Source organism: Bos taurus, chromosome 25 (genome assembly GCF_002263795.3).
Source record: "Bos taurus isolate L1 Dominette 01449 registration number 42190680 breed Hereford chromosome 25, ARS-UCD2.0, whole genome shotgun sequence".
Taxonomy (NCBI): domain Eukaryota; kingdom Metazoa; phylum Chordata; class Mammalia; order Artiodactyla; family Bovidae; genus Bos; species Bos taurus.
This window is the reverse complement of record NC_037352.1, coordinates 19447723-19465143: the sequence shown is the minus strand read 5'-3', so window position 1 is coordinate 19465143 and position 17421 is coordinate 19447723. Positions and strand designations below refer to the sequence as shown.

The 17421-nt window shown below is 38.3% G+C and overlaps 1 protein-coding gene across 1 annotated transcript in view; it reads right to left on the bottom strand.

The window, feature by feature from the left end:
• The window catches only part of ABCA16 (ATP binding cassette subfamily A member 16), a 214316-nt gene that overhangs the window by 158692 nt on the left and 38203 nt on the right, over positions 1 to 17421 (bottom strand). Inside the window, exons 6-8 of the mRNA XM_059881562.1 lie at positions 14936 to 15192; positions 10870 to 10980; positions 9983 to 10100 (exon numbers count right to left, since the gene is read on the bottom strand). Coding sequence (XP_059737545.1) covers positions 9983 to 10100; positions 10870 to 10980; positions 14936 to 15192 — 486 coding nt within the window. The remainder of the gene's footprint in view (positions 1 to 9982; positions 10101 to 10869; positions 10981 to 14935; positions 15193 to 17421) is intronic.

The following is a 17421-nucleotide window of genomic DNA, read 5'->3' as shown; positions in this document are numbered from 1 at the left end:
TGTGAATTTTTGACTTAAAAATCTATTTTTATGTTCTAAGTGTAGCTACCATCTCTACTTTTTTGTCAATATTTTTTATGGAATGTATATTTGCATCCCTTCATTGTGAACCTAAGTGTGCCTTTGATTCTAAAGTAAGTCTTGGTAGACAATAAATCATTGTATCTTTTTTTTTTTCGTGTGTGTCCATTCTTTGGTTTCTGATTGGCACATTTAATCCATTTATGGTTTAGTTATTATGGACAGACAAGGACTACAATTCCCATCTTGCTACTTGTTTCTGTCTGATCTGTCATTCTTTGTGTCTTTTACTCTCTTTATCTTCCTTTGTGATTTGTTGATCTTTTGTAGTGAGATGCTTTGTCTCTCTTTTTTGTCCATATATATTTTAGATTTTACTTAGCATTATCTTATAACTATCTCATTTACACCAATAACAATTTCAAGTGCATAAGTCTATACTTTCAATTCTCCCCTCTCAAAGTTTGTTAATTCCATCTTTTATATTGTTATATATCAAGAATTTAAAAATTTTTATTCTTAATACTTTAACTTTTACAGTACAATTAAAAAGGATTTCTTTACTATCATTACAATATTACAATACTGTATTTGTCTAGACATTTGCCTTTATCAGTGAGCCTGTGCTTTCACAGGCTTCGCACTCTTTATCATCCTTCTGTTTCAACTTAAAGAAGACCCTGTAGAATTTCTTATAATGCAGATATAGTGGTGATAAATTCCCTCCAATTTTGTCTATTGCTTCAGTTTTAAAGTACAGTTTTGCTCAGGATAGCATTCTTAGTTGGCAGTTTTCTTTTAGCACTTCAAATATATCATCTCATTCCTTCCTGGCTTTCATGGTTTCTGTTTACAAGGAGTTCCTTAGACATGATCATTCCTTTTTCTCTTCCTGCTTTCAAAACTGTATGTTTTTCTTTTAGTTCTGACCATTTGATTGTAACTGAGACATTGAGACAATGTAGACTTCTTTTGTTTCATCATGTCTGGTGTTTATTTTGAGGATTCATGAGTCTGGATGTTCACTTACCTCTCTAGATCAGAAAAATTGTTACCGCATTTCATTCAACAAATTTTCTATTTCCTTCTTTTCTCCTTCTGAGGTTCTCATTATATATATATATATATATATATATATATATATATATATATTCATTTTTATGTGCCCTTTAATCTCTTAGACTTTCACTTTTTTCTTTTTGAACTTCTAACTTGATAATTTCAAATGTCCTATATTGAAATTTGCTGATAATTTCTTCTGCTTGATAAACCCAGTTTTTGAATCATCTTAGCAAACATTTCAGTTCAATTATTAAACTCTTTGACTAAAAATTTCTATTTGGCTCTTCTTAAAAATCCATTCCTGTTGGCATTCTCAGTTTATGTATAATTTTCCTGAATTAACTTATATTTTTGTCCTTTTGTAACTTACTGAGTTTAAAATAACTATTTTGAGTTTCACCCCAGGCAGTTAAGACACTTTTTCATGGTAGGTTACTAAATATTTATTTGCATGTGTGTCTCTCATGTGAGTTTGTGTGTTACTTTGTCATGTTTTCATGGTTCTTCCCGTTCTTCGTTGCTTTCCATTAGTGTATGCACATTTTAAGAAACTGCTACTTCTCTGTCTTTAAGGACCTGCTCTGACTGTGAAAGACTACCATTCAATCCAGTTAGATTCTGGGCATTTGTTCTTAGCTGCCCCATGTCCAGTGTATATATATATATTTCCCTTAAGTAGCTCATATTCTTTCACTGCCTCTACTGTCTATGACAGTTTAGTCAGTGCTCCACATGAAGCAAGACAGAAACCAGACCCTTGCACTGTGCCCTGGAAGGCTAGAGATGTTGGAGCCACAATCCACTAGATTCTCTTCCTCCTGGAGAAAAACCCTCAGTTCTACACCTTCCCTAAATCTTGCAGATCTGTTCTGGTTGTAGGATGCTGCCTGCCCCAGTTCTTTTGTTCTTAGCTGCCCTGTTCACCAGGACTGTGTCAACTTCTGCAGTGCTCCTTGTATGGGCTGAAACAAGCCCCTCAGGGACTGTTCTGAAAGGCAGAGGAATTGTAGCTATTCTCAACTCCTCTTGCCCTTCTTGGGGAGGAGCCTGTGCCTTCAGTTCTGTACGTTCAGTTCTGTGCGTTCTCTAACTCTCAGAGAGTCATGTGGATCACAGGAAACTGCTCATCTTTTTTCTTCATTTCTAACTGCTCCAGGCTTCTGTTCTGTTCCAGTTCTTTCAGCACTCCACGTGTTGCAAGAGAGAAACTAGTTCTTCAGGTAACAGGAAATGGCCGGGAATGTAACATGTTTGTCCCACTTTCTCTTACCCTAGCCCTCCTTCAGGGACAAGTCATGGGCTGAGGTTATCTCTCATGTCACTGAGCTGAAATAGCTTGTAAGAGGGGCTAATGCAGTAAAACAAAATTGCTCTCATCTACTTACCTGTGGCTAGTCAGTGAATACCAGGTGTAGGAGTAGGAGTCAATTAAAGCAAGAAACCAAACAGTGAAGCCTTTAATCACTTACTGCAATAGTATATGCAAAAACCTAAAACTGGAGAAAGCACAAACTTTCTCATTCCATTTTCTCCATGGATTGAAACAGTGGTTCAGCGTCACATGCATCATCACAGATGTGGTAGGAGAGGGGGCTTATTCAACTAACTGTTGAGGGAGCCCTGAACAAAAGGCTTCTTAAGTTTTATGGCTTATGAAAGGCTACTGGAAGACTAGGAGTAGAAAAGTTCTGAGTGCTAAGTCAGAGTGAATAAAAGTGTCTTCCAGATTTCACACATCAAAGAAGTCTCTGTAGAGGTATCTGCAGAGACCTCAGCCAAAGGCCCTCAATAGAGACCTAGTAATAAAGGCCCGGAATGCAGATATGCAGAAGAGCATGGTGTCAGCAGGACTACACACATTCTTAAGACTCTAGGGAAGATGGCACTCCTTACCTCTTCTAGCTCCTGGTGGCTGCCAGCAGTCCTTCACAGAACTCCAAATTCTGCATTTTACCATTCTAAGTTACATAAATCCTACTTCCACTTAGGCTTCTCTACACTCAGTTCAGTTCAGTCGCTCAGTCGTATATGACTCTTTGTGACCCCATGGACTGCAGAATGCTAGGCTTCTCTGTCCATCACCAACTCCTGGAGCTTGCTCAGACTCATGTCCATTGAGACAGTGATGCCATTCAACCATCTTCTCCGCTGTCCTGCCCTGCTTCTCCCACCTTCAATCTTTCCCAGCATCAGGATCTTTTCAAATGAGTCAGTTCTTTGCATCAAGTGGCCAAAGTATTGGAGTTTCAGCTTCAGCATCAGTCCTTCCAATGAATATTCAGGAATGATTTCCTTTAGGATTGACTGGTTTGATTTCTTTGCAGTCCAAGCGACTCTCAAGATTCTCCTCCAACACTACAGTTCAAAAGCATCAATTCTTCGGCCCTCAGCTTTCTTTATACTCCAACTCTCACAACCATACGTGACTACTGGAAAAACCATAGCCCTGACTAGATGGACCTTTGTCAGGAAAGTAATGTCTCTGCTTTTTAATATGCTCTCTAGGTTGGTCATAGCTTTACTTCCAAAGAGCAAGCCTCTTTTAATTTCATGGCTGCAGTCACTATCTGCAGTGATTTTGGAGCCCCGCAAAATAAAGTTTGTCACTGTTTCCATTGTTTCCCCATCTATTTGCCATGAAGTGATGGGACCGGATGCCATAATCTTCGCTTTTTGAATGTTGAGTTTTAAGCCCGCTTTTTCACTCTCCTTTTCCACCTTCATCAAAAGGCTCCTTAGTTCTTCTTCACTTTCTGCCATAGGGTGGTGTCATCTGTATATGTGAGGTTATTGATATTTCTCCTGAAAATCTTGATTCCAGCTTGTGCTTCATCCAGCCTGGCATTTCACATGATATACCCTGCACATAAGTTAAATAAGCAGGGATATTCACTTTAAAACTCTTTTAACTGTCTTTAACTATTTTCTTTACTTAAATTGAACACCAAATTGGATGGATGATGTTATAATTTTGCTTCATCTATCAAATTTGATCTAATAAACACTGGAGAAGTAGAACAGTATATTATACTTATACCTATTTTTACCCATTTCCATGTTCTTTGTGGAGTTCAGAGATTTCTGTTACCTCCTTTCTGCTCAGGAAACTTCCTTTAGCCATTCTTTAATGGTAATTTTGTAAACAATAAATCTTTGTCTTCCTCCTTCTAAGGATTTATTTCCTATTTATTCCTGGAGGATAGTTTTCCTGGATAGAGTTCACAGTTGGCATTTCTTTTCTTCAGCACTTGGAAAAACATGCTGCTTCCTTCTAGTTTAGATGAGAAATGTGGTTATTCAAATTGACAATCTTCTATAAATAATGCATGATTTTTTCTGTCTGCTTGTTAGGTTTTTTTTCATGGTCTTTAGTTTTCAGAAGTTTCATTATGATGTGTCTTGGCATGAATTTCTTCAAGTTTATCCAATTTGGCATTACCTAGGTCCTTGAGACAGTATAAGTCTGTCTTTCACCAGACTTGATAAAATTTCAGCCATTATTTATTTGAATACTTTTTTATTTTGAAAACTTTTTCAGTCCCACATTTTTCCTACTCTTCTTTTGAAACTCCATTTATACAAATAAGTGTTAGATATGTGGTTATTGTCCTACATGTCCTTGAGATTCTATATATTTTTCAGTGTATTTTCTCTTTATTCAGAATGTGATTCTACTGAATCTGTCTTCAATTTAACTTATTCTATCTTATCTTTATTCTACTTATGCTTTAAACTTGCTATTATATTTTTCTATGATATCCATTTGTTTTTTAAATAATTTCTATTTCTTTGCTGAGATTTCTATTTTCCCATTTGTTTTCATAATTTCTTGCTGAAGCCATTTTTTGCGATGGCTGCTTATATTGCTTGCCTACAATTATAATACCTGCTTCACCTTAGTGCTGTGTCTTTTGCCATGAATGTCATTTCTCATTAATACTGTGATTTTCCTGGTTCTTTGTATGAGTGATTTTCTATCATGTCCTAAGCATTTTAGGTAAAATGAGACTATGAATCCTAATCTTTTTTAAAAAGCAGGCAGCACACAAAGGTCAGATGGATGTGGCTGTTTCTCTTTCCTGCTGACACTTTCCTGGGCACGGCACTGATATACACTGCCTCACTGCAGACAGATGAGGTGGAAGTTCAGATCTCTCTCTGGCCTTGCTAACACCTTTATGAAAGTGGGGCACTGACTCATACCACCTTTTAACCTCTGATAGAGGAAGCTTAGCTCTCTTCTGGGCTTCACTGATGCTACATGATGGGAGATGTGGAAGGAGTGTTGACTAGTTTTGCACACTTGTTCAGTTTCTTATTGCTGTTGGGTAGATGTGGAAGATTAGCTGACGGCAAGGATGCTTATTATAACTGATTTGTACTACAGGTTAAGTATTATTGATACTGTATGTGGATGGAGACTCAATTCACTACTGGACACTGATGGCAGTAAACTGGCAAGGGAATTATTAATTGAATAGTGCCTGACTCTGGCAAGATGGGATTGAGATGGAGGATCAACTTCTTTCTTGACTCTGACTCAGCCATGAATATGGAGGTGCAGTGGTTTTTCACTTAGTGTTGGGCTGGAATAGGGCAAGTATTGCCAAAATCTTTTCTATTGTTAGGGCACCAACTTCCTAGTCTTTTGGTGTGGGAAAACAGGCTTTGTTTGGAACTTTTTGTATGTTGTTAGTTATAGACTAGACACTTCTGAAGTGCTTTTTCAAAGATACATGAGTAGCAGTAAGAAATCCCAAGGAAGTAAAGGTCAAGTCAATTCCTCAAGTTTCAAGGTTTCTAAGCAGCCTTTCTTCTTCTTTATAACTTTCAGGGACTTTTTATTCTTGTTCATTGTGGTAGCTGAGATTTTTACTTTTGAGGAGAACTTGAGCTGAATTAAAAATAAGTTTGATCTCCTTGCAGTCCAAGGGACTCTCAAGAGTCTTATCCAACACCACAGTCCAGAAGCATCAACTCTTCAGTGTTCAGCTTTCTTTACAGTCCAACTCTCACATTCATACATGACTACTGGAAAAACCATAGCCTTGATGAGATGGACCTTTGTTGTCAAAGTAATGTCTCTGCTTTTTAATATGCTGTCTAGGTTTGTCATAGCTTTTCTTCCAAAGAGCAAGTATCTTTCAATTTCATGATGGCAGTCACCATCTGCAGTGATTTTGGAGCCCCCCAAAATAAAATCTGTCACTGTTTCCATTGTTTCTCCATCTATTTACCATGAAGTGATGGGACCAGATGCCATAATCTTAGTTTTCTGAATGTTAAGTTTTAAGTCAGTTTTTTTTCACTCTCCTCTTTTACTTTCAACAAGAGGCTCTTTAGTACTTCTTCACTGTCTGCCATAAAGGTGGTGTCATCTGCGTATCTGAGGTTATTGATATTTCTCCTGGCAATCTTGATTTTAGTTTGTGCTTCATCCAGCCTGGCATTTTGCATGATGCATTCTGCATATAAGTTAACTAAGTAGGGTGACAATATACAGCCTTGATGTACTCCTTTCCCCATTTGGAACCAGTCTGTTGTTCCATGTCCAGTTCTAACTGTTGCTTCTTGACCTGCATGCAGATTTCTCAGGAGGCAGGTAAGGTGGTCTGTTAGTCCCATCTCTTTAAGAATTTACCAGAGTTTGGTGTGATCCACACAGTCAAAGGCTTTGGGGCAGTCAACAATGCACAGTCAAACCAGTCATTCCTAAAGGAAATCAGTTCTGAATATTCATTGGAAAGACTGAAGCTGAAACTCCAATACTTTGGCCACCTGATGCGAAGAACTGACTCATTTGAAAAGACCCTGATGCTGGGAAAGACTGAAGGTAAGAGGAGAAGGGGACAACAGAGGATGGCATCATCGACTCAATGGACATGAGTTTGAGTCAACTCTGGGAGTTGGTGATGGACAGGGAAGCCTGGTGTGCTGCAGTCCATGGGGTCACAAAGAATTGGACATGACTGAGCAACTGAACTGAACTGAAAAATAAGTTTAAAAATATTAACTAATATTTTAATTGTTCTAGATGGAAGAGTCATTCTAATTATTTAGTCTATTATACCACCAGAAATAAAAGTCCTTTTTCTTAAGTTTTTATAAATACACTGACTCTTATCTGACAATCTTATTTTGATTTTCAACACATCACTTTCTGCTTTAGCTCAACATACTACTTTTCTTTATCCACAATTTTGTTAATTGTTTTATTTAGGTCCTCAAGACCACCTCTGGATTAAGTCACTTTCTAGGACAATTCAAGGATATAGCATATAGTCATACTCAAGAGTTATGGTGAATAAATAATGATGCTATAATAACAATGTACAGATACAAAGCCCAATCATTGAAGGGAAAAGGAGCATGGGGCAAAGTGCAGATGGAAACAGGCACAGGTTTACAAGAGTTTTCTCTCAGTGAAATCACACAGGTTATACTTGATTCCTCTAGCAAGGACAGCATATATAAAATACTGTTGGCCAGATATTCATTAGGGATTGAGGGACTAAGGTTTTTGTGGGGAGCTTGTCACACAGGTGTACATAACATATATCAAGACTCAAGACTCCCAGAAAGAAAGCCTGTGATTAGTATAAAAACTGCTTGCACAAGCACTTTAGGAACCATGAGCCACTCTTACTATTTAGAGAATGGGGAGAATCTTCTAAAAATTTAAGTTCTTAGATGCCAAGCAAAGGTCAACCTTTGTAGGAAGGCTTTCTAAGGAAATGAGTTTCAGGCCTGCTATGTTAATTCCTTTCAGCACAATTCCAAATACTAATTGTGAATTGTGAAAACCAATCAGCTGATATTTGTGATATTTGTGATAATATGCAGGTCAGGAAGGCAATGGCACCCACTCCAGTACTCTTGCCTGGAAAATCCCATGCACAGAGGAGCCTGGTAGGCTACAGTCCATGGGGTCGCTAAGAGTCAGACCTGACTGAGCAACGTCACTTTCACTTTTCACTTTCATGCATTGGAGAAGGAAATGGCAACCCACTCCAGTGTTGTTGCCTGGAGAATCCCAGGGATGGGGGAGCCTGGTAGGCTGCCGTCTATGGGGTTGCACAGAGTTGGACATGACTGAAGCGACTTAGCAGCAGCAGCAGCAGGTCAGGAAGCAACAGTTAGAACTGGACATGGAATAACAGACTGGTTCCAAATAGGAAAAGGAGTATGTCAAGGTTGTATATTGTCACCCTGCTTATTCAACTTATCTGCAGAGGACATCATGAGAAACGCTGGGCTGGATGAAACACAAGCTGGAATCAAGATTGCTGGGAGAAATATCAATAACCTCAGATATGCAGATGATACCACCCTTATGGCAGAAAGTGAAGAACTGAAGAGGCTCTTGATGAAAGTGAAAGAGGAGAGTGAAAAAGTTGGCTTAAAGCTCAACATTCAGAAAACTAAAACCATGGCATCTGGTCCCATCACTTCATGGCAAATAGATGGGGAACCAGGGGCAGACTTTATTTTTTTGGGCTCCAAAATCACTGCAGATGGTGACTGCAGCCATGAACTTAAAAGAGGCTTATTCCTTGGAAGGAAAGTTATGACCAACCTAGACAGCATATTCAAAAGCAGAGACATTACTTTGCCAACAAAGGTCCTTCTAGTCAAGGCTATGATTTTTCCAGTAGTCACATATGGATGTGAGAGTTGAAGTATAAAGAAAGCTGAGTGCCGAAAAATTGATGCTTTTGAACTGTGGCCACCTGATGCAAAGAGTGGACTCATTTGAAAAGACCTCGATGCTGGGAAAGATTGAAAGCAGGAGAAAAAGGGGATGACAGAAGTTGAGATGGTTGGATGGCATCACCAACTCAATGGACATGAGTTTGGGTAAACTCTAGGAGTTGGTGATAGACAGGGAGGCCTGGCATGCTGCAGTCCATGGGCCTGCAAAGAGTTGGACATGACTGAGCAACTGAACTGAGCTGAGGTGATTAAAGGTTATACTTTGATACTTAAAAGTCTTACTGCAAAAATATATTTATATACTAAAATTATTTAATAGGGACTATACTTGTTCAATACAGAAAATACAGGAGGAATAATGCTTAATAGGTGTGGTATAAAAAAGAAATATTCCTTAATTTGGGGGGAAGTTATTAAAAGTTGTCAATAGAAAATTATTTCTATAAGATCTGTAGTAGGCCAATCTGGGGTTATCTGATGATATATATCTTTCTCATGTGGGCTTTCACAAAGAATAAATTTTTCTTTGTCTATGTATGTGATACAGTGTCTTACCACACGGTAAGTACACAAAGGACATGCTGAATAAATGAAAGAATGAATACCTCCTTCCCTTGATTTGCTTTTGGAAGTGATTTGAAATCAACTTCTGCAGGAAGCACTGTTTAATTTATCCTAAGTTCCATCTGGTAACAATCTTATTTTATATACTGTTTTTATACATGCATTGGGCAGGATTAAATTTCAGTGCACCCTCTGCTGCTGCTGCTGCTAAGTCGCTTCAGTCGTGTCCGACTCTGTGCGACCCCATAGATGGCAGCCCACCAGGCTCCCCCGTCCCTGGGATTCTCCAGGCAAGAACACTGGAGTAGGTTGCCATTTCCTTCTCCAATGCATGAAAGTGAAAAGTGAAAGGGAAATTGCTCAGTCATGTCCAACTCTTTGCAACCCCATGGACTGCAGCCCATCAGGCTCCTTCGTCCATGGGATTTTCCAGGCAAGAGTACTGGAGTGGGGTGCCGTGCACCCTCTATCTCTATGTCAAATCATTTCATGTGAAATTCATCTTCTATGTTAGAATGTATGCCAAGACTGTATGTGAGATAGTTACATGGAGCTCCCAAATATGGCCTTATTTTGGTCAATTAAAATGGTAATTCTATTACAGGAGAAGTCTTAGACTCACCTTTATTGAAGAATGTGCTAACCATAAAGCCAAAGAATATTGAAGCAATGGCATAACACATAAGAAAGACAAAAATGAAACTATAGTCACTGTAGTAGAAGACTGGATCATTGAAAATCTACAATAAAACAATTATGACATCATGTAAAATATGCAATAAGTAGTACCATATAAACACAAGGGAAGAGGGAGAAAACTATGACCCTAAAGAAACAGATCACACTGCCCAGTGACTGAAACTCAATGAGATGCCAAGTTAACTAATTAACTTATTTCTTACAGAAGGATTAATGTTTTTCTCAGAGATTTGAAAGTCTCTGAATTTCCATAAAAGCCATTTTTCATTCTTTTGAAAACCTGAGACTGATCAGTCCATACTATGACTGAAGCTTTCTCCTTCTTAAAGCATAGTTGTAGCCGGTTGCAATCCACTGGAACTAAAATGTTAGATGTAACAGCCATATATGGCATGTAGCTATTAAACACTTGAAACATTAAGCACTTGAAATGTAGCTAGTGTGACTGAGGAGCTGACTTTTTATTGTCATTGAATTTTAGTTATTTTTAACTTAAACTCGAAAGATAAAGCAGCGTCAAATACAGATGAAGTATTTCTAATGAAAATACAGTGTACAAATTGAGATGTGCTCTAAATATGAAATATACACTGGAGTTATAAGTTTTAGTACAGAAAAGAATGTAAAATATCTCAATTTTAAAATGGGTTGCATACTGAAATAATATTTTGTGTATATTGGCTAAATAATACACATTATTAAAATAATTTCACCTTTTCCTTTTTAAAATTTCTAGTAGCTACTAAAATCCTAATAGTACATGTATGACTCATTTCTATTGGGCAGCATGAAACTAACACTTGCCTTGGCAAAGAGTAACACACATATCATAGAGACAATAAAGATATAAAAAAAGAAGAATGTGAAGAAATACGCAGCCCAGATCATCCAACTTTTAAGTCCAATTGTAAGCTGGTACTCCTGTAAGAAATTCAAAACAAATCAAATATTAAATATATCAGCAATTCATAACATTTCACATACATTTAAAAACTGAATTCTCATAAAAACATATTTAAATGGATAATATCTTCATTTTATGAGTGAAAAAAATCAAGGCTCAGAAAGTCGTGTGTGTTGATTACACATGCAGTTAGTAAGGGCAGTAATGACATTCAAATATTTTTCTCTTGAGTTCAGAAATCTTTTGTCAACATTACACCTAGTATTAAACCAAAGTGGAGAGCATTTAAAATTAAACTTTGAAATATTGAGATTAAGATCTCTTTTCCATTATATCCACATCCTTAAATGTGTTATGGTTTCTTTTTTAAAAAATTCAATTGTAAATTAGAAGTCAGCAGTACTTCTTATATTTGTTCTTTGTAGGCAATGAGTCTTTTCCTTCCCTCTAGTTTGTCTCTGAGCTTTTTGGAACTGTGGTTTGATGTCTACCATTAATTTTGTAAAAGTCTCTGCCATTATTTCTTTAACTCTATTTTCACATCTTCTTTTTGAATTCCAATTATATACACACTATATCATTGACAGTGTCCTATAGCTTTTCAATGTTTTCTTCTGGATCTTTACATAATGTTTTCTTTTTGCGCTTAAGTTTGTGTAATTTCAACTTTCTTGTATTCAATTTTTGATTCTTTCCTCGTGAAGGTCAAGTCTACTTATGAGTCTGTCAAAGGCATTCTCCATTTTTGTCAGTATGCTTGTTTTAATTTCTAGCAATTCCATTTGACTCCTTATAGCTTGCTGTTTCCGATCAGTTCAGTTCAGTTCAGTTGCTCAGTCGTGTCAGACTCCTTGCGACCCCATGGACTGCAGCATACCAGGCCTCCCTGTCCATCACCAACTTCCAGAGTTGACTCAAACTCATGTCCATTGAGTCGGTGATGCCATCCTCTGTTGTCCGCTTCTCCCACCTTCAATCTTTCCCAGCATCAGGGGCTTTTCAAATGAGTGAGTTCTTCGCATCAGGTGGCCAAAGTACTGGAATTTCAGGTTCAACATCAGTCCTTCCAATGAACATTCAGGACTGATTTCCTTTAGGATGGACTGGTTGGATCTCCTTGCAGTCCAAGGGATTCTCAAGAGTCTTCTCCAACACCACAGTTCAAAAGCATCAATTTATCAGTGCTCAGCTGTTTCTGATAGCATTACCTATCTGATCCTGCATGTTATCTATCATGCTGAAAAGAGAAAGCTTGACACTACTATTTTTAGAAGGCTGTTTGCAAGATTGGCCTTTGGTTGGTATATGGAAATTTGGCTGATAAACCACTCCCTTCACTGATATAAAACATTTTCTAAATGATAAGTGTGGCTGACCATGCCTAAACCATTTAGACAAATAATATGGTGTATGTTGGATACCTGCTGTCTAGGAGTTTGAAATTTTGGTATGTGGTAGGCCAAAGGTGTTTATAAATATAACCAGCATGCCAATCAAAACCTTGGATGCTAATGGATTTCTAATGGATTTCTCTGGACAAGAACACCACAAATATGTTGCTGGATTTTCATCACTGGTGCAAGAGTATGCCCTGGGTGACCTCTTGTGAAATTACTTGCGGAAGCCTGCAGGTTAATTCCTCTAGGCTTTGCCTGTGTCATTTTCTCTTATGATTCAGCTATCACCTACACTTACTCTACCATTAAAATAAACCTTAGCTGTTAGCATATCTACATGCTGAGTCCCATGAATCCTTCAAGTGAATTTCAGAAAATAGGGATGGTCTTAAGGATCCTGGACACCATCACCTTTTCCTTTAGTGTCTTAAATTATTAATCACAATAATTTAAACTGTGAAGCATGGGTCAGCAGTGGACTGTGGCAGGACCGGGGGCACTGAATGCCCCAGTGCTACACAGGACCTTTTGAAGGAGGTCCTTCAATTATCTTCATTACCTTCACCATAGTTTGGCCTCAGGCCAAACAACAGGGAGGGAACACAGCCCCAGCCATCAACAGGAAATTGGACTAAAGATTTACTGAGCATTGCCCCACCCATCAGAACAAGACCCAGTTTCCCACTCAGTCAGTCTCTCCCATCAGGAAGTTTCCATAAGCCTCTTAACATTTATCCATCAAAGGGAAGACAGAATGAAAACCACAATCACAGAAAACTAATCAGACTGATCACATGGACCACAGTCTTGTCTAACTCAATGAAACTATGAGCCATGCCACGTAGGGCCACCCAAGACGGATGGGTCATGGTGGAGAGTTTTGACAAAACGTGGTCTACTAGAGAAGGGAATGGCAAGCCACTTCAGACTTGAGAACCCCATGAACACTTTGAAAAGGCAAAAAGATAAGACACTGAAAGATGAACTCCCCAGGTTGGTAGGTGCTAAATATGCTACTGGAGAAGAGTGGAAAATTCTGAAAGAGATGGGAATACCAGACCCTCTGACCTGCCTCTTGAGAAATCTATATGCAGGTCAGGAAGCAACAGTTAGAACTGGACATGGAATAACAGACTGGTTCCAAATAGGAAAAGGAGTACGTCAAGGTTGTATATTGTCACCCTGCTTATTTAACTTATCTGTAGAGGACATCATGAGAAACGCTGGGCTGGATGAAACACAAGCTGGAATCAAGATTGCTGGGAGAAAAATCAATATTCTCAGATATGCAGATGACACCACCCTTATGGCAGAAAGTGAAGAGGGACTAAAGAGCCTCTTGATGAAAGTGAAAGAGGAGAGTGAAAAAGTTGGCTTAAAGCTCAACATTCAAAAAATGAAGATCATGGCATTCATTCCCTTCACTTCACGGCAAACAGATGGGGAAACAGTGGAAACAGTGGCTGACTTTATTTTTGGGGGCTCCAAAATCGCTTCTGATGGTGATTGCAGCCATGAAATTAAAAGAGGCTTACTCCTTGGAAGGAAAGTTATGACCAACCTATACAGTATATTAAAAAGTAGAGACCTTGCATTGCCAACAAGATCCATCTAGTCAAAGCTATGGTTTTTCCAGTAGTCATGTATGGATGTGAGAGTTGGACTGTGAAGAAAGCTGAGTTCCGAAGAATTGATGCTTTTGAACTGTGGTGTTGGAGAAGATTCTTGAGAGTCCCTTGGACTGCAAGGAAATCCAACCAGTCCATCCTAAAGAAAATCAGTCCTGAATATTCATTGGAAGGACTGATGCTGAAGCTGAAACTCCAATACTTTTGGCCACCTGATGCAAAGAACTGCCTCACCGGATAGCTCCCTGATGCTGGGAAAGATTGAAGGCGGGAGGAGAATGGCAAAAGGGATGAGATGGTTGGATGTCATCACTGACTTGATGAGTTTGAGTAAACTCTGGGAGTTGGTGATAGACAGGGGAGTCTGGCGTGCTGCAATCCATGGGGTCACAAGGAGTCTAACACGACTGAGTGACTGAACTGAATTTAAAACTTGTCTGGGCTTTCTAACAACTTTGATTTATCTGAGTCTGATTTTGATTACAGATTTGTCTCTTTGAAACACTTTTTTCTTAATTTTTGGTGTGGCTTACAATCCTTTATTGAAAATCAGACATGTTAGCTAGGGGAGCATATATGAAGGTAAATAGGCCTATAGTGTGATGCTTCATATTAGATTAGCTAGGACCTGAGTTGTTTGAAATTGTTACTCTAATTTCAAATTCTAACATCAAATTCCTCTAGTGAACTTTTACCGTGTCCCTTCTTGCCATCAGGTTTTACTTTTACCTTTTGGCTGCTTCACACACTTTGCTTCTGGAAATCAGCTAGCTTGGTATTCACTCTTCCTGGTCTGTAGTTGTTACTGGGATATAATCTGCTTCTATGGGATGCAACAACCATCCACAATGCTGAACATGCAGAAATAATCCAACCCTCTGTGTAACAGAACTCTACATGCTTAAAAATCCTTTAAAGAAACTTTGTAAGAAAATAATTTGGATTACCTTCAATCTTTTTTCCTTTTCCCATACAATAGATCGAATGATGGAAAGTACAGTTGGAGAGAACATGAGTATGAACATCAGAGGAAGGAAACTACCAGTGAGCAAAAGTAATCCGTCATCAGGATAAGCTGGATATGGAAATCTCTGTACAAGGATGCTGATATCATCAAACAACTGTCTAGCACTGCTCTCATGATATAGAATGATGGCCTTATCTAAGGCATGCTGTATAGCCAGGAATCCTTCTCTGATGTACCCTATATGATAAAATAAACATCATTAAGTAAAACATGCTAAGGAACGTCTAATCAGACACATGCAAAAAGCAAGGTAATTCAAGTCAGTCATAGCTTATCACATATAGAACGTAAACTTGGTGTTGCATCAGGGTCAACTGAACATAATAGCTCTGAGAACCTATTATAGCGCTCACACAGAAACAAGCGTTACTTCTTCAGAGGAATCTAATTCACATCTTCTAAAAATTAAATATATTTAATAAAAGTGGTAGACTTGGTAAATGTAATTCATATTTACAAAAAATGCAGCTTTAATTAAACACTGGTGAGATGAAGACTTGGAAATGTAAAATAAGATGTGAAAGTCAGAGTGACAGATATATATAGTGAGTAATACAGTTTGGACCCCAAGGAAAATTGTTTCACTGAAACCAAGTTATCCATAAAGCTAAAAGGCAGTTTAGGAAGTAACTTGCTTTTCTTTTACTTATTTTTTCTACTTGGAATGGGCTTTTAACTTACAAATCTAGAGCCTTATGCATTGGTAAAATAGGTGAGACTAACAAAAAATAATTACACTTGGGATAGACTCAAACTGCTTTTTTAAAAACTGAAGTATAGTTGATTTACAATAATGTGATAGTGTCAAGTGTACAGCATAGTAACTCAGGTACATTTTTTTCAGATTATATTCGACTAGAGGTTAGTATAAGAAATTGAATATAATTCCATATACAGTAAACTCTTGTTGTTTATCTATTCTATGTATTTTGTAGTTGTTCAGTCGCTCAGTCAGGTCCGACTCTTTGTGACACCATAGATTGCAGCATGCCAGGCTTTCCTGTCCTTAACCATCTCCCAGAGCTTGCTCAAACTGATACCCAATGATTTGGTGATGCCATCCAACCATCTTGTCCTCTGTTGTCCCCTTCTCCACCTGCCTTCAATCTTTCCCAGCATCAGGGTCTTTTCAAATGAGTCAGCTCTTTGCATCAAGTGGCCAAAGTACTGGAGCTTCAGCTTCCACATAACTTCCAATGAACATTCAGGGTTGATTTCATTTAGGATAGACTGGTTGGATCTCCTTCCTGTCCAAGGGATTCTCAAAAGTCTTCTCCAGCACCATGGCTCAAAAGCATCAATTCTTTGGTGCTCAGTTACCTTTATGGTCCAACTCTCAGATCCATACATGACGGCTGGAAAAGCCATAGCTTTGACTAGATGGACTTTAGTCAGCAAAGTGATGTCTCTGTTTTTTAATAAGCTGTCTAGGTTGGTCATAGCTTTTCTATCAAGAAGTGTCTTTTAATTTCATGGCTGCAGTCACCATTTTCAGTGATTTAGGAGCCCAAGAAAATAAAGTCTGTCACTGTTTCCATTGTTTCCCCATCTATATACAATGAAGTGATGGGACCTGATGCCACGATCTTAGTTTTTAAAATGTTGAGTTTTTAGCCAGCTTTTTCACTCTGCACTTTCACATTCATCAAGAGGTTCTTTAGTTCCTCTTCACTTTCTGCCATAAGGGTGGTGTCACCTGCATATCTAAAGTTACTGGTATTTCTCCCAGCAATCTTGATTCTAGCTTGTGCTTCATCCAGTCTGGAATTTTGCATGATGTACTCTGCACATAAGTTAAATAAGCAGGGTGACAGTATACAGCTTTGATGTACTCCTTTTCCAGTTTGGAACCAGTCTGTAGTTCCATGTCCAATTCTAAATGCTGCTTCTTGATTTGCATACAGGTTTCACAGGAGGCAGATAAGGTGGTCTGGTATAACAATCTCTTCAAGAATTTTCCACAATTTATTGTGATGCATACAGTCAAAAGCTTTAGCATAGTCAATAAGTAGATGCTTTTCTGGAATTCTCTTGCTTTTTCTATGATCCAACAGATGTTGGCAATTTGATCTCTAGCTTGGAGAATTTTGAGCATTACTTTGTCAGCATTTGAAATGAGTGTAATTGTGTGGTAGTTTGAGCATTCTTTGGCATTGCCTTTCTTTGGGATTGGAATGAAAACTGATCTTTTCCAGTCCTGTGGTCACTGCCAAGTTTTCCAAATTTGCTGACATATTAAGTGCAGTACTGTAACAGCATCGTCTTTTAGGATTCAAAATAGCTCAGCTGGAATTCCATCACCTTCACTAACTTGGTTCATAGTGGTGCTTCCTAAGGCCCACTTGACTTCACACTCCAAGATGGGCTCTAGATGAGTGATCACACCATTGTGGCTATCTAGGTCAT